This window comes from Anomaloglossus baeobatrachus, chromosome 1 (genome assembly GCF_048569485.1).
Source record: "Anomaloglossus baeobatrachus isolate aAnoBae1 chromosome 1, aAnoBae1.hap1, whole genome shotgun sequence".
Classification (NCBI taxonomy): Eukaryota; Metazoa; Chordata; class Amphibia; order Anura; family Aromobatidae; genus Anomaloglossus; species Anomaloglossus baeobatrachus.
This window is the reverse complement of record NC_134353.1, coordinates 872,498,366-872,516,557: the sequence shown is the minus strand read 5'-3', so window position 1 is coordinate 872,516,557 and position 18,192 is coordinate 872,498,366. Positions and strand designations below refer to the sequence as shown.

Genomic DNA, 18,192 nt, shown 5'->3' with positions numbered 1-18,192 from the left:
GCTAAGATCACACTGATCGCAGCATTCAGGGGGTTAAACTGCTGGGAGCGGCGCAGGCACCACCCCGGGCAGTGAGAGCAACATCAACCAGAGAACGGCCAGCGATCGCGGGGGTACAGTGCCTAAACCCCCATCATCACCATGAATAAAAAAAAAGCACAAAAAGAAGCATGGAAAAACAATATAGGGTGTTTTTTTTTTTTCCTGCTGAATTTTTCCTGCCAAAACATGCTTTATGTGCAGAAAAGAAGCACATAAGCAAGATGGGCATATAGCCGAATAAGAACTTGCATGCCAACATTCTGGTTTTTGGTGCCGAAAAATCTGCTACAAACACTTAACACGTGCACGTAGCCTTGTAGTTTGGGCCACTATCGCACACAATGAGTTTTGGGTCCAGATTCGCCTTTCCTAGATCAGTAGATTATCGGGTCACCTCTAACAATGAAGCTAAACATAATTACTTGTATAAATACAAGCAAGACGCCTCAATAAACGAGAAAAGTCCAACCACCCATATTACTGATCAGAAAGAACAGGGAAGTGATTGTACGTGGAGCGTGGGGACTGGGTGTGATAATGCAGCATATTAATTATCCAGGGGAGAACCTGTTAGATCACTGAGGCGCACAGATTTATCAATTCGCATATTGCCTAATGGGTCTGTAATAGTTTTTGCCTCCTTTTATAGGTTCTGTGTAATTTGATAGGTAGCCCAGCACTTGCTCACACTTGCCTATATGAATTGTCCTCACGTTGTGGATCCACCAGCTGCTTCTTTTGGGGAGGATTGTTGTAGGGGTGCTACATGATTGTGATTTCTATAACTCTGTTCGGCACTCTATGGGCCCGCTTTACACGCTATAATATATCTTACAATGTGTCGGCGGGGTCACGTCGTAAGTGACGCACATCCGGCATTGTAAATTACATTGTAGTGTGTGACAGCCACGTGCGATTGCGATTGAACGGTAAAACGTTCATCACACGCACGTCGTTCAATTCCTAAAAATTGAACGGCAGATTGTTCATCGTACCCGGGGTAGCACACATTGCAGTGTGTGACACCCCGGGAACGATGAACAGATCTTACCTGCGTCCTGCGGCTCCCGGCCAGCAATGCGGAAGGAAGAAGGTGGGCGGGATGTTTACGTCCAGCTCCTCTCCGCCCCTCCGCTTCTATTGGCCGGCTGCCACGTGACGTTGATGTGACGCCGAACGTCCCTCCCACTCCAGGAAGTGGACGTTCGCCGCCCACATCGAGGTCGTATGGACGGGTAAGTACGTGTGACGGGGGTTAATAGTTTGTGCGGCACATTCAACAAATTGGCGGTTACGATCGCATACAATATCGTATGCGAAATCGTAACATGTAAAGCAGGCTTTAAGTTCTTCCACACCTAACTCCCCTAATCTTGTCCTTATGGACCTTGCTTTGTGCACTGGGTACAGTCATGGTGGAGCAGATAAAGACCTCGCTCCAAACTGTTCGAAAAAAATTGTATTCTGAAGCATTGAGCTTTCCTTTCCCTGGATTGAGGAAGGGTCCGACCTCTGAAAAACAACCCTTAGTATTATCCCTCTTCTACCAAACCTTTGTAGTTGTGGCATTCGCCAGATCCAGACGATACCATCAGACACCAGATAAAGAAGAGTTGTCCGTTACGCCACAAAACCCATTTCCACTGCTCCAGCGTTCGGTGGTGGCGGCCTTACACCACTCCATCTGACACTTGTCATTGTGCTTGGTGATGTAAGGCCTGAATGCAGCTGCACGGTCCTACTTATAGAACCCATGGGAAGGCTCAGTCTATTACTCCTCCTTATATAATACTAGCTGTACTACCCGACTTCGCCAGGGTTAATAACTGCTGTTAACAAAATAGAATGTATTAACATTCCCGGGATAGAATGTATTAACACCCGGGATAGTAACTGTCTCTGTTTCTCTCCCATTCTCTGTCTGTCTCCCCCTCTGTATATATCTCTCTGTCTCTCTATCTTTGTCTGTCTGTCTCTTTCTCAGTCTGTCTCAATTTCTTTTCTTGTCTATCTATCTGTCACTTTCCCTGTCTGTCTCTTTCCCTGTCTCTGTTTCCCTGTCTCTGTTTCCCTGTGTCTGTCTGTCTCTTTGTCTGTGTCTGTCTCTTTACCTGTCTCTCTCTTTCCCTCTTTCCCTGTCTATCTCTTTCATGTCAGTCTGTTTCTTTGTCTGTCTCTTTGTGTCTGTCTCTTTCCCTGTCTGTGTCTGCCTCTTTCCCTGGCTGCGTTGTGACACGCCAACATTCCATATAAGGGCGTGGCTGCGCATTCTTCTGAAGTTCTTGCTGCACTGTGGCTCCCAGCTCCATTCGCTTTAATGGAGGCAGGTTTTTTGGTGAATAACTGTAAAGAGCGGGGTCAAAATTTCCCCTCAAAACATAGCCTATAACGCTCTCGGGGTCCAGAAGTGTGAGTGTACAAAATATTTTGGCTGTAGCTGCGACAGTGCGGATGCCAATACCGGACACACACACACACACACACACACACACACACACACACACACACACACACACTTACACACACACACACTTACACACACACACACACACTTACACACACACACACTTACACACACACACACACACTTACACACACACACACACACTTACACACACACACACACACACTTACACACACACACACACACTTTTACACACACACACACACACACTTACACACACACACACACACACACTTACACACACACACACACACTTACACACACACACACTTACACACACACACACTTACACACACATTCAGCTTTATATATTAGATAAAATATGTAGGCTGGGCATGGCAAGCTTTTAGATTCTGTTGGGTGAGTGGAATCACGTCCGTTCCTAAATGTAGAAGGTTGATGTGCGTGGCACAGAGCCTTGTGCACAGACATGCGGGGTCGTATGTTTGGGTATTTGCTCTACTATTCGGGAAATCCTGATTATGGATTCATCCCACCGATATGTTTGTTACTAAATGAGTTGTCGGAAATGGACAGACCCATTACTGTAGATTGAAATCTTTCAACTGAGGTTTTCTTCTCCATTTATATCTAAAGATAAATTCCGAATTCCACCTGTAACAGGTTGTATCAGGACCGCAGGGTATGTCCGAAGTGTGACCGCTTTTATGGACTTCTGTACACACATGAAATATTTTGTTCAGCTTCTAATCTTGGAGTTTTTCATTGAATGATCATGTTCTTCTCTTAGGTCGAATTCATCAAGCCATGGTGACATCCCTGAATGAAGACAGCGAGAGCATCACTGTGGAGTGGATTGAAAATGGGGACACTAAAGGAAAAGAGGTAACACTTACACCAGAGCAATGGGCTAATTCAGCAGTTTGTTTTTGTTTCTGGAGCAATTTTCGCTGGGCATTTGCTTTTCAGTGCTTTCCATTTTTTGGTCTGATCTTATTACTCTTACAGCTTATATTACTGTGTAGTGTCCATTAATCTATAAAGATACAGTTCTGAACATGTGCATGTGACACCAACATTTCTAGAACCATACTGGGTGAATCGCTGTGGTTTTGGAAATCATCTGCTAGCTAATTTTACTCCGTACAGCTGACAAATCCATCCAGCTCCATCTGTGCTTAACAAGACAGTGACAGACCACTCCTAATATACAAGGGGAGGACACAGTATAATGAGGTCTTGCATCGGCCTCAGGTAGCAGTAATGCTGGTCATGTATAGCATATTGCCATCACAGTACGTAGCCAGTAAGGAGCCAGCTGAGATTCAGGGGACATCACAGTAGCCAGCTATGACTGCCTTGGAAGGGAGCTATGACTGCCTTGGAAGGGAGCGGTGACTGCTGGAGGAAGGGAGGGGAGCCAGCCGTGACTGCTGGAGGAAGGGAGGGGAGCCAGCCGTGACTGCTGGAGGATGGGGGCGCAGCCAGCCGTGACTGCTGGAGGATGGGGGCGCAGCCAGCCGTGACTGCTGGAGGATGGGGGCGCAGCCAGCCGTGACTGCTGGAGGATGGGGGCGCAGCCAGCCGTGACTGCTGGAGGATGGGGGCGCAGCCAGCCGTGACTGCTGGAGGATGGGGGCGCAGCCAGCCGTGACTGCTGGAGGATGGGGGCGCAGCCAGCCGTGACTGCTGGAGGATGGGGGCGCAGCCAGCCGTGACTGCTGGAGGATGGGGGCGCAGCCAGCCGTGACTGCTGGAGGATGGGGGCGCAGCCAGCCGTGACTGCTGGAGGATGGGGGCGCAGCCAGCCGTGACTGCTGGAGGATGGGGGCGCAGCCAGCCGTGACTGCTGGAGGATGGGGGCGCAGCCAGCCGTGACTGCTGGAGGATGGGGGCGCAGCCAGCCGTGACTGCTGGAGGATGGGGGCGCAGCCAGCCGTGACTGCTGGAGGATGGGGGCGCAGCCAGCCGTGACTGCTGGAGGATGGGGGCGCAGCCAGCCGTGACTGCTGGAGGATGGGGGCGCAGCCAGCCGTGACTGCTGGAGGATGGGGGCGCAGCCAGCCGTGACTGCTGGAGGATGGGGGCGCAGCCAGCCGTGACTGCTGGAGGATGGGGGCGCAGCCAGCCGTGACTGCTGGAGGATGGGGGCGCAGCCAGCCGTGACTGCAGGTGAAGACAGTGGATGGGCTCACATTGTTTATAAAAAAAAAAAAAAATTAAAGCAGCCTGCTGTGACTATTGGGGAAGTTGAAGACATTAAGGTTTATGGACACGTTCTTTTTTTTTTTTTATATAACATACATAGCTGTTGGATTCTTTGGCATTTTACGTTGTCTTTTTCCAAAACATAATTCTCTAAATCTGAAAACCAGTTCAGGAGTTTGATAATTGTAATTATTAGAACATCTCATCAGTGCGTGTTTATAAAACCTTTTTCTGATGAAAGTGAACCTAGCCCGTGCCCATCTCCTGTGCCGCTGTGCTGTAGATCTGTGCCCTGCTGGTGTCACAGGCCGTCCTGCTCATTCCCTATAGCCGGGAATCCACCTCCAGAAATAAACTCCTCCCCATAACCAGCTCTTTGTGTTTATTACTTCTCCCTATGAATTTGCTTCCTACAGCTCTGTGATTACTCATGTCCTGTTCATCTCCTGTGTGTCATACAATAGATACAGCGGAAATAGAGCAATGGACATGGGGGGGGGGGGGGGACGGTGTCTGTTCTACATAATAGAATGGCGTGGTCTGTATTTAAAAAAAAAAAATACAAAATTTACTCATTACAAAAAAATGAATTGTGGGTTTGTTTTTTGCAGGATGATTTGTATTGTTTAATAGGACGGTTTGGAAACACACAGCACGTATTGAGAAGCTGGGAGAGAGTGATGTGGACTCGCTGCATGGCATTCTCATATGTGATGTTTTGAGCTCATGAGAGGCGGCCTTTGTAATACTGCTATTAACACACAATCCCACTGTTTACCTCTTTGCTTCACATGTTTATACAATTTTTCCTATTTTTTTTTTAAACATTAGAATAAAGGTGATGTTTTAATCTTATGATTTCCTTCCGCGGATTCTGGATTTTTTTTCTATATCCAGAAACCGGTCCGGAGTCTCCATGCACTGTGCTCTGATTACGGTCTTCCTCCTGATACTACAGGACCTGTCCATGGGAGGCTAGACAGATGAAGTGCCTCGCTCAGAGGAACTTTTTTTTTTTTTTTTTTTCACTGTAGTATCATTTTTGTGTGTTTTGTAGTATCTGTACTTTAAAGTGTTTTCCTGGAATTAAAGAGGTTGTTCACTACTTAAGCATTGATGGCCTTATCCTTAGGATAGGTGATCAATGTCTGATAGGGCAGCATCTGACATCCGGCACCGCCACCAATCAGTTGTTCATGGTGCTGGCGGAGCCGGAAATGCTCAGTTCCGAAGCTGCCCTATCTTTGATAGTGTCCTCTGACAGGTCTTGAACATCCGCCTCCTATTGATTTGAATGAGGGCCACTATTTGAAGACTGGGCAGCTCCAGAATTGAGTATTTGCAGCCACAGCCTGTCGCCGCTGGCACTGACAACAGCTGATCGGTGGGGGTGCGGGGTGTCGGACTCCGGCTGATCAGATATTGATGTTCTATCCTAAGGGGTACTTTGCACACCACGACATCGCAGGTGCGATGTCGGTGGGGTCAAATCGAAAGTGACGCACATCCAGCGTCGCTGTCGACATCGGAGTGTGTAAATTTGTTTTTACTACGATTAACGAGCGCAAAAGCGTCGAAATCGAATGATCGGTGTAGCGTCGGTCATTTCCATAATTTCGGAAGGACCGATGTTACGATGTTGTTCCTCGTTCCTGCGGCAGCACACATCGCTGTGTGTAAAGCCGCAGGAGCGAGGAACATCCCCTTACCTGCGTCCCGGCTGCAATGAGAAAGGAAGGAGGTGGGCGGGATGTTTACGTCCCGCTCATCTCCGCCCCTCCGCTTCTATTGGCCGCCTGCCGTGTGACGTCGCTGTGACGCCGTACGACCCGCCCCCTTAGGAAGGAGGCGGGTCGCCGGCCAGAGCGACGTCGCAGAGCAGGTAAGTACATGTGAAGCTGCCGTAGCGATAATGTTCGCTACGGCAGCTATCACCATGATATCGCAACTGCGACGGGGGCGGGGACTATCGCACTCGGCATCGCTTCAATCGGCTAGAGATGTCGTAGTGTGCAAAGTACCCCTAAGAATTAGCCATCAATGTTAAAGTAATGGACAACCTCTAGATATCTTCTACTCCTTAGTCTTGCCCAGTGTAACCATAACACAATGAGCTCTACTTACTCACTGCCTGTGCACTACTGCCTTTGGTATGTCCCATCTCGCACCCATGACCATTCCACCCAATCACTGGGCACTGTAGTGATACAGATGTAGTTGGCACTACGGTCATATGCCCTGTAGTGGTGACGTCCTCGCTGCTGCCTGCCCACATAGACTGGGACCAACGGTGGAATAGCAGCACAATTAAAGGGAATCTGTCACCAGGTTTTTGTCACCTAATCTGAGAGTGGCATAACTTACAGACACAGATTCTGATTCCAGCGATGTGTCACTTACTGGGCTTCTTATTGTAGCTTTGATAAAATCACTGTTTAATCAGCAGTAGAAGTAGATTATCATTAGAGGGCTACGTGGTGTGCTATCCATCCATCCGCACTACATTAAGTGAGGACTCTTGTTTCCTGTAGATTTATTAGCCATTATATGGAGTTTATAACAACTTCTACATGCCTCATATAGATGTATCCAACAAGAAATGTGCAGTCTTCAGGTGTCTGATGTCGCGCACTGTAATGCATGGCTTAATAATCTATTCCTTTCTATTTTCAAAGATTGATTTGGAGAGTATATTCTCACTCAATCCTGATCTGGCGCCTGATGAAGAAATTGACCCCGGCCCTGAAATGCCTCCTCCCCCTACACCAACAACGAAAGTTAACAAAATCGCAAAGGTTAGTTGCATAAATGAGAAATACCTGATTTTTAAAAACTGTTCCTGCCGTCAGCTGAAATGCATTTGTAGCACCCCTGAGGTAGCAGGTGCCACAAATGTAACCCATGCAAATCCAAACCCCGGAATATCCATGCCAGAGTAAACACACCAGCACCTTCAGGCCACACACACAACCCCAACTCCAACCTGGGAGACTGCCTAGTAACAGGTAAAATGGGAGGGCACTGATTGGATAGTACCACCCAGCCGGTAGGGAGAAACCCAGCGAGGGGGAGGGGCCAGTGGTCAGTCAGAATGAGGTAAAAGAAGGACGTAGTCTCTGTCAGGAGAGTCTGTTAGAAAGTGGAAAGTACTGAAAAGACCTGCAGTGAGAACGGAGAGCTGTAAAAGGAGTGAGGGACTGTGGAGTACGGAACAGGACTCCAGGCACCGTGGGTTACCTGTGGAAGCAGCAGACTCCAGGAACCGCGAGACGCCTGTGGAAGTCTGGAACCAAGGCTCACAGGACTCAGCACAAGGTGGGGGGTGCAGACCCTAGGACAGTGGGACACTTTATGGTGAGCTATTAACTCTGCCGGGCGAGAAGATCTCCAGGGTCAATCGCCAACCCAAAAAGTCTAAAGCACAAGCAGCAAAGAGGGGACCGGGGACTGAACCCCTTAAATAGTCCAGGCTGCCTGCAATAGGACCAGGACAGAAGCAGAGGGGTTCCCAAGTAGCTCTAGGCCACAAGCCACCATCAACAACAAGTGTACATGGAGGACAGCCCACCCAGGTCACAGCTGGCACGGAGAACAAGGGGAGCGGGTACACCTGGAGCCGGCACCCGCGGGTTCAGAGACCACCACAGCAAAGTAAAGAAAGGCAGGTTAAACTACAACACTGGTGTGGATTGTTTCCTTGACATCATGCACCCACATAGATTGTTTACCCACTACAACCCCCATCATCCACTGCTAGGGCCTGTCCCTGCTTGCGGAGGGCTCTAACCATCCAGGCAGCATCACTCCATCAACCCCAGAAGAAACCTGGAGCGGCGGCCCCAAATAACCTGGCCGCACACCACAAGTGGCCTAGTCAACAAAAACTTTTTTTTTTTTTCTTTTTTTTTTATTCTCTTTTATTTAAAACACCCCTTTTATTTACGCCAAAAGACACCACCAGGGTGACTGAATCGGACCCCGCCACGGCTGACGTCCCCGGACTAGTCCAGCCCAGGGCGGGCATGTCACATTCTTAGGCTACTTCACACAAGAGTTCAACGCAATCCGCCGCTATGGAGAATAGCGCAGTCTGTTAACGCACTGCACTAGTCTCCACAGACTTGTATTGATGACGCACCGTAACACAAGTGTCTGTGTTGCATCTGCTGGACGACGCTGCATCGTTATTTCGTCGGGCGGAGGGAACGCTGCATGTAGTGTTTTTTTGGGTCGTTAAAATAACGCACTTTGACGGATTCTGTTAGAATCCGCCAAGGTGTCTAATGATAGTGCATTGTGGCGGAATCCGCCCCCATAGACAAAGCGGCAGAATCCGCTGACGGACTCCATCACGTTCTACTGTACATGCTCAGGATGTCCAGCAGAACGATCTAAATCGTTTAAAATCACTCCTGGTCTCTCTATCTCTCTCTGTCGGTCGGTCTCTCCCTCTCTCATACTCGTCGATCACCGGCGCGACGCTGCACAGATGTCACACTCCTCTGGCAGCTTCTCCTGCTTTTGAAAATGCCGGCCGCTCATTATTCCATCTACTATTCACTGCTTCCACCGGCGCCTATGATTGTTTGCAGTCAGACACGCCCCCACGAGTGACAGCTGTCTCACTGCAACCAATCACAGCCCCCGGTGGACGGGTCTATATCGTGCAGTACAATAAATGAATAATTTTAAAAAACTGTGTCTTGGCCCCCCAATTTTGATACCAGCTAAGGTAAAGCCACACGGCTGAAGGCTGGTATTCTCAGGATGGGGAGCCCCACGTTATGGGTAGCCCCCCAGCCTAAAAATATCAGTCAGCAGCCGCCTGGAATTGCCGCATCCATTAGATGCGACAGTCCCGGGACTCTACCCGTCTAATCCTGAATTGCCCTATTGCGGTGGCAATTGAGGTAATAAGGAGTTAATGGCAGCCCATAGCTGCCACTAAGTCCTAGGTTAATCATGGCAGGCGTCTGAGACACATTCCATGATTAACCTGTAATTGAAAGTAAATAAACACATACACCCGAAAAAATCCTTTATTTGGAATGAAAGACAAAAAACACCCTCTTTCACCACTTTATTAAAATCCCCAAATACCCCTCCAGGTCCGGCGTAATCCCCGAGGTCCTGCGACGCATCCAGCTCTGCTACATGAAGCTGACAGCAGCGTCAGTAGAACACCGCCGCTCGCTGTGAGCTCCATGCAGCAACTGAAGGGAGTCGCGCTGTCAGTGGGAACGTCACTGAGGTAATGCCTGTGTGTGTGCGGTGATGATGATGGGTGCGGTAGTGCCGGGATGTGTGTGATGATGATGGGTGCGGTAGTGCCTGCGTGTGCGGTGATGATGGGCTCTCACTCTCGCGGCTAGAAAACTTAACGCAACGCGTTATTTCTCAGGAGTCCGTTGCCTTTATATCACACTATATGCAAGGCATCCGTCACATGCGTCACACAACGCAATTCAACGGATGGTGTTCAACGCAAGTGTGAAAGTAGCCTTATTGTGTCTTTGTGGCCTGTGACCAGTATAGGCTGACTTTCTATTTTACAAAGGTCTTAGTTGTTAAGGATTGGGGGGGGGGGGGGTACATGTTAAAGTTTACTTCTCATTTAGCATAAAGCCTGTAGTAAAGCATGGTCTTGCAGTCCTCCGCTCCCCCCCACCAATTAAAGCTGAGGTTGGTACATTTCGCTTTTACCAATGTTTTCAGTGTTCATTTGTTTTTTTCCATTACACCAGCACTATAGGTCCTTGAGCTTCCATTTTCTCATTTCCTAGCATGCATTGCTCCTGCCAAAGGCTTGCCTGCCCTTAACTGAAAGCCAACATCTGTGCTATGCCTGTATGTAGTTAGTTTGACAGAAGGGAGAGCAAAATAGAGACAAGGATCCACCCCCATTTCCTGAAGAGAGACAAGGATCCACCCCCATTTCCTGAAGAGAGACAAGGATCCACCCCCATTTCCTGAAGAGAGACAAGGATCCACCCCCATTTCCTGAAGAGAGACAAGGATCCACCCCCATTTCCCGAAGAGAGACAAGGACCTGCCCCCATTTCCTGTAGAAAAAAAGATCCACTTCCTGTAGAAAAAAGATCCCCCCCTCCACTTCCTGTAGAAAAAAACATCCACCTCCACTTCCTGTAGTGAGAAAAGGCCCTTCTCCCACTTTCTGAAAACTGACATGGACCTACCTCTACTTCCTGTAGAGAAACCAGTACGTGCCCCCACTACCTGACTTCCTTTAGAGAGACAAGGACTAGAGATAAGCTGACTTTGAACTTTAAAGTTGGATGTTCGTATGGAACACAAACTTTACCCCCCGCCCTCCCGATAAAGAGAAAAAAAATTAGTGTTCAACTTCGGGTTCTTTATGTATGTAAACCACTCACATGAGCATCCCTGTGCTTGGGTACGCTCGGTGCTCAGCCCAGTGCGAGCCACTTGCAGTGTTTGAATGGCTCTCACTGGGGGTAATAATAGCGTAATCAGTAATGCTCTTTTTATGGCTGGTTGCATGTGGGCAGAGAGCTGAATCAGTGACTTCCAATGAAGATCGGGTCAAGTCCGGGTCCAGAGCAGAATTTTATCTAAAGTCCGGCTGAACCCAAACTTCCACACGTCCGCTCATCTCTAATAAGCTCCCTCCGCCGCTTGCTGTAGACCGGCGAGGGGCCCGCCGCCACTTGCTGTAGACAGGGGTGAGGACCTGACTGCTACTGTCCAGGACCCTTGATCCTCACTGATCTGTTTCCCTCCCTAATGCAATGATGCATCATATGTTTCGGCAGCTAAATAGGAAAGGGTTCTTTACAGTTAGAGCAGTCAGACTGTGGAATGCCCGATACTATAACAGCTTTTATAAAAGGACTGGATGATTTCCTCAGTGCACACAACATTATCGGTGATAAATTACTTAATGACAAAATATATACCGTATTTTTCGGACTATAAGACGCACCGGACAATAAGACGCACCCTTGTTTTAGAGGAGGAAAAAATAGAAAAAAAATAAAATTAAAGTAAAAGAATGTGGTCATGACACACTTTTATTTCTTTGTCGCTCCATTGGGAGACCCAGACAATTGGGTGTATAGCTCATGCCTCCGGAGGCCACACAAAGTATTACACTAAAAGTGTAAAGCCCCTCCCCTTCTGCCTATACACCCCCCGTGCATCACGGGTTCCTCAGTTTTTTTTTACATGCTTTGTGCGAAGGAGGTCAGACATCCACGCATTAGCTCCACAGCTTGGTCAGCAGCAGCTGCTGACTATGTCGGATGGAAGAAAAGAGGGCCCATAACAGGGCCCCCAGCATGCTCCCTTCTCACCCCACTCTTGTCGGCGGTGTTGTTAAGGTTGAGGTACCCATTGCGGGTACGGAGGCTGGAGCCCACATGCTGTTTTCCTTCCCCATCCCTTGATGGGCTCTGGGGAAGTGGGATCCTAATTCGGTCTCCAGACACTGAGACCGTGCTCCATCCACAGCACCTGGGGTATCTGCTGGACAAGGAGCCGAGTATCATCAGGGACACTGCTGCTTTGAGGTACTCTGTGTCCCCGTGGAGACCACGCACAGAATCACTCCAGCATTGCTGGGTGTGTTAGTGCACCGGGGACCGCGGCGCTGACCGCGTTTGTGTCATCACACACTACAGCGTGCTGGTGTGCTTGGTTTACTAGAGACTACCGCCTGACCGCGCGCTGCCATTGCAACACGGCAGCGCGCCTGGGATTGTTTGTACGCCGAGGACTTCCGCGCAGACCGAGCTTATACGCCGGCCGCGCTTATAACTTGAGTCCCCGGCTTTTCAGGCCTAGTCTCGGTCTTTTCCCGCCCCCAGGCCTGTCAGTCAGGGGAAGGGAGAGATGTTGTGCAGAACGTCAGCACTGAGGGCTGGAGCGTGCTTTGCATACTCCACCCCCCTCACTGTGCACAGTGGGGCACCAGACTCCCGCACTTTTTCGGGCACGCCCACGGCCTCCTCCTCTCCTCAGGACGCCGGCAGCCATTCCTCTCAGCTCTGCTAACGCTGGAGAGGGGAGACAAGCTCTGGGAGACCCAGGCAGCGTTTCTGGTGACCACACAACCGCTTGAGCGGTCGGTAAGCAGCACCTATGGTGCTGGCCCCACTAGTGCAGTAGTGTACATATAGATTATATCCTTATATGCTATACTTTACACTGTATGGTGCACAATTGATTTTTGGCTATATACCCTCCGGGATTGCTCAGAGGACACAACAGCATGTCGTCCACAAGAAGCAATGGTGCCAAAGCACAGATTTACTATGCTGCCTGCGCTGCATGTACGGCTATACTACCGGCTGGTTCCACTGACCCTCATTGTGTGCAATGCTCGGCCCCTGTGGCACTTGCTCAGCCGGATCCTCTGCGAAGGGGGGCCCAGGGGGAACCACCAGCTAACACTGTCCATGTGACGGGGACAGAGTTTGCAGTTTTTACTGATAGACTTTCTGAGACTATGGCTAAGATATTAGAAGCTTTGCAGTCCAGACCGGTATCTCAGACCATGGGCACTGTGGAATCACTGCACCATGGTCCACCTCAGTTGGAGCAACAATGTCCTCCCGGGGTGTCTCATAGGTCCCAGGGTGAGGTCTCTGACACGGACCGCAGTCCCAGACCACCTAAGCGAGCTCGCTGCGAAACTCCCTCGACATCATCACATTGTTCACGGTCTCAGCAGGACTCTCTGTATGATGAAGCGGAGGTAGCTGATCAGGATTCTGATCCTGAGGCCGCTCTCAACCTAGATACACCTGATGGGGACGCCATAGTGAATGATCTTATCGCGTCCATCAATCAAATGTTGGATATTTCTCCCTCAGGTCCTCCAGTGGAGGAGTCAGTTTCTCAGCAGGAGAAATTCCGTTTTAGGTTTCCCAAGCGTACCACGAGTATGTTTCTGGACCACTCTGACTTCAGAGACGCAGTCCAGAAACACCGAGCTTGTCCTGATAAGCGTTTTTCCAAGCGCCTTAAGGATACACGTTATCCATTTCCCCCTGACGTGGTCAAGGGCTGGACTCAGTGTCCCAAGGTGGATCCCCCAATCTCCAGACTGGCGGCTAGATCCATAGTCGCAGTGGAAGATGGGGCTTCCCTCAAGGATGCTACTGACAGGCAGATGGAGCTCTGGTTGAAATCCATCTTTGAAGCCATCGGCGCATCTTTTGCCCCAGCATTTGCAGCAGTATGGGCACTCCAAGCTATCTCAGCCGGTCAAGCGCAGATTGACGCAATCACACGTACGTCTGCGCCGCAAGTGGCGTCCATAACCACTCAGACGACGGCATTTGCGTCCTACGCTATTAATGCCATCCTGGACTCTGCGAGCCGTACGGCGGTTGCAGCCGACAATTCGGTGGCAATACGCAGGGCATTGTGGCTATGGGAATGGAAGGCAGATTCGGCTTCCAAAAAGTGCTTAACCAGTTTGCCATTTTCTGGTGACCGTTTGTTTGGTGAGCGATTGGATGAAATAATCAAGCAATCCAAGGGAAAGGATACATCCTTACCCTAGGCCAAACCAAACATACCCCAACAGAGGAGGGGACAGTCGAGGTTTCGGTCCTTTCGGGGCGCGGGCAGGTCCCAATTCTCCTCGTCCAAAAGGCCTCAGAAGGATCAGACAAAATCCGATTCATGGCGGTCTAAGTCACGTCCTAAAAAGACCGCTGGAGGTGCCGCTACCAAAGCGGCCTCCTCATGACTTTCAGTCTCCTCACACCGCATCCTCGGTCGGTGGCAGGCTCTCCCGCTTTTGCGACACCTGGCTGCCACAGGTAAAAGACCGTTGGGTGAGAGACATTCTGTCTCACGGTTACAGGATAGAGTTCAGCTCTCGTCCTCCGACTCGATTCTTCAGAACATCTCCGCCTCCCGAGCGAGCCGATGCTCTTCTGCAGGCGGTGGACACTCTAAAGGCGGAAGGAGTGGTGATCCCGGTTCCTCTTCAGCAACAGGGTCACGGTTTTTACTCAAACCTGTTTGTGGTTCCAAAGAAAGACGGGTCCTTCCGTCCTGTCCTGGACCTAAAACTGCTCAACAAACACGTAAAGACCAGGCGGTTCCGGATGGAATCCCTTCGCTCCGTCATCGCCTCAATGTCCCAGGGAGACTTCCTTGCATCGGTCGATATCAAAGATGCGTATCTTCACGTACCGATTGCTCCAGAGCATCAGCGCTTCCTGCGTTTCGCCATAGCAGACGAACACCTTCAGTTCGTGGCACTGCCGTTCGGCCTGGCGACAGCCCCACGGGTTTTCACCAAGGTCATGGCTACAGTAGTGGCGGTCCTTCACTCTCAGGGACACTCGGTGATTCCTTACTTAGACGATCTCCTAGTCAAGGCACCCTCTCAAGAGACATGCCAACACAGCCTCAATGCTACTCTAGAGACTCTCCAGAGTTTCGGTTGGATCATCAATTTTCCAAAGTCAAATCTGACTCCGGCCCAATCACTGACATATCTTGTCATGGAGTTTCATACTCTCTCAGCGATAGTGAAGCTTCCGCTGAACAAACAGCGTTCACTGCAGACAGGGGTGCAATCTCTCCTTCTAGGTCAGTCACACCCCCTGAGACGCCTCATGCACTTCCTAGGGAAGATGGTAGCAGCAATGGAGGCAGTTCCTTTTGCGCAGTTTCATCTGCGCCCACTTCAATGGGACATTCTCCGCAAATGGGACAGGAAGTCGACGTCCCTCGACAGGAACGTCTCCCTCTCCCAAGCAGCCAAAGCTTTCCTTCGGTGGTGGCTTCTTCCCACTTCATTGTCGAAGGGGAAATCCTTCCTACCCCCATCCTGGGCGGTGGTCACGACGGACGCGAGTCTGTCAGGGTGGGGAGCAGTCTTTCTCCACCACAGGGCTCAGGGTACGTGGACTCAGCAGGAGTCCTCCCTTCAGATCAATGTTCTGGAGATCAGGGCAGTGTATCTTGCCCTAAAAGCGTTCCAGCAGTGGCTGGAAGGCAAGCAGATCCGAATTCAGTCGGACAACTCCACAGCGGTGGCTTACATCAACCACCAAGGCGGCACACGCAGTCGTCAGGCTTTCCAGGAAGTTCAGCGGATTCTGATGTGGGTGGAAGCCACGGCCTCCACCATATCCGCAGTTCACATCCCGGGCGTAGAAAACTGGGAAGCAGATTTTCTCAGTCGCCAGGGCATGGACGCAGGGGAATGGTCTCTTCACCCGGACGTGTTTCAGGAGATCTGTTGCCGCTGGGGGATGCCGGACGTCGACCTAATGGCGTCCCGGCACAACAACAAGGTCACGGCATTCATGGCACGATCTCACGATCACAGAGCTCTGGCGGCAGACGCCTTAGTTCAAGATTGGTCGCAGTTTCAACTCCCTTATGTGTTCCCACCTCTGGCACTGTTGCCCAGAGGGATACGCAAGATCAGGTCAGACTGCCGCCACGCCATTCTCGTCGCTCCAGACTGGCCGAGGAGGTCGTGGTACCCGGATCTGTGGCATCTCACGGTGGGCCAACCGTGGGCACTGCCAGACCGACCAGACTTGCTGTCTCAAGGGCCGTTTTTTCCATCTGAATTCTGCGGCCCTCAACCTGACTGTGTGGCCATTGAGTCCTGGATCCTAGCGTCTTCAGGGTTGTCTCAAGAGGTCATTGCCACTATGAGACAGGCCAGGAAACCAACGTCTGCCAATATCTACCACAGGACGTGGAAGATATTCCTTTCTTGGTGCTCTGATCAGGGATTTTCTCCCTGGCCATTTGCATTGCCCACGTTTCTTTCCTTTCTCCAATCAGGATTGGAAAAAGGTTTGTCGCTCGGCTTCCTTAAAAGACAAGTCTTAGCGCTCTCTGTGTTCTTTCAGAAGCGTCTTGCCAGGCTTTCTCAGGTACGCACGTTCCTGCAAGGGGTTTGTCACATTGTTCCTCCTTACAGGCGGCCGTTAGAATCCTGGGATCTGAACAGGGTTCTGCTGGCCCTTCAGAAGGCACCCTTTGAACCTTTGAAAGATATTTCTCTTTCTCGCCTTTCGCAGAAAGTGGTCTTCCTAGTAGCAGTCACCTCACTTCGGAGAGTGTCTGAGCTAGCAGCGCTGTCATGCAAAGCTCCTTTCCTGGTGTTTCACCAGGACAAGGTGGTGCTGCGCCCGGTTCCGGAATTCCTTCCTAAGGTGGTATCCACCTTTCATCTCAATCAGGATATCTCCTTGCCTTCTTTTTGTCCTCATCCAGTTCATCAATGTGAAAGGGATTTGCATTTGTTAGATCTGGTGAGAGCACTCAGAATCTACATTTCCCGTACGGCGCCTCTGCGCCGCTCGGATGCACTCTTTGTCCTTGTCGCTGGTCAGCGTAAGGGGTTACAGGCTTCCAAATCCACCCTGGCTCGGTGGATCAAGGAACCAATTCTTGAAGCCTACCGTTCTTCTGGGCTTCCGGTTCCCTCAGGGCTAAAGGCCCATTCTACCAGAGCCGTCGGTGCGTCCTGGGCTTTACGACACCAGGCGACGGCTCAGCAGGTGTGCCAGGCGGCTACCTGTTCGAACCTGCAGACTTTCACCAAACACTATCAGGTGCATGCCTATGCTTCGGCGGATGCCAGCCTAGGTAGACGAGTCCTTCAGGCGGCGGTTGCCCACCTGTAGGAACGGGCCGTTTTACGGCTCTATTATGAGGTATTATTTTACCCACCCAGGGACTGCTTTGGGACGTCCCAATTGTCTGGGTCTCCCAATGGAGCGACAAAGAAGAAGGGAATTTTGTTTACTTACCGTAAATTCCTTTTCTTCTAGCTCCAATTGGGAGACCCAGCACCCGCCCTGTTGTTTTTTCGTGTACACATGTTGTTCATGTTGAATGGTTTCAGTTCTCCGAGATTCTTCGGATTGAAGTTACTTTAAACCAATTTATTTGCTTTCCTCCTTCTTGCTTTTGCACTAAAACTGAGGAACCCGTGATGCACGGGGGGTGTATAGGCAGAAGGGGAGGGGCTTTACACTTTTAGTGTAATACTTTGTGTGGCCTCCGGAGGCATGAGCTATACACCCAATTGTCTGGGTCTCCCAATTGGAGCTAGAAGAAAAGGAATTTACGGTAAGTAAACAAAATTCCCTTCTTTACTGCTGACAATGTTACTGAGGTAATAATATCCCCAATTTATGTCCTCATATCCTCCATTCTGGGTACCTTCCAGGTATATATGGCCCCATCGTGGAATATGTATGTTCCCCATCATTATATGTCTTGCTCCAAAATTGTGTCCTTACGGTGACACAAAGCTGATTGGCCGCTGGGCTCGCCATGGCCCCGCCCCCCGCACGGATTGGTCGCTCGCCTCGGCCTGGCCCCGCCCTCCGCATGGATTGTCCACTCGCCCCGGCCCTCCGCACGCATCGCCAGACATAACCTTGCGCTGCTGGGATCGTGACGGAGCCGGTGAACGCTGGTAACCATTATACACATCGGTAACTAAGGTCCCTTAATTACCCGATGTGTATCATAGTTAC

The 18,192-nt window shown here is 50.3% G+C and overlaps 1 protein-coding gene across 4 annotated transcripts in view; it reads left to right on the top strand.

Annotated features, from left to right (window-relative positions):
* The window catches only part of KIF2A (kinesin family member 2A), a 186,389-nt gene that overhangs the window by 29,226 nt on the left and 138,971 nt on the right, over positions 1-18,192 (top strand). For all 4 annotated transcript variants that reach the window (XM_075326312.1, XM_075326303.1, XM_075326328.1 and 1 more), the window contains exons 2-3: positions 3,258-3,352; positions 7,351-7,470. In XM_075326312.1, the coding sequence (XP_075182427.1) occupies positions 3,258-3,352; positions 7,351-7,470 (215 nt within the window). The remainder of the gene's footprint in view (positions 1-3,257; positions 3,353-7,350; positions 7,471-18,192) is intronic.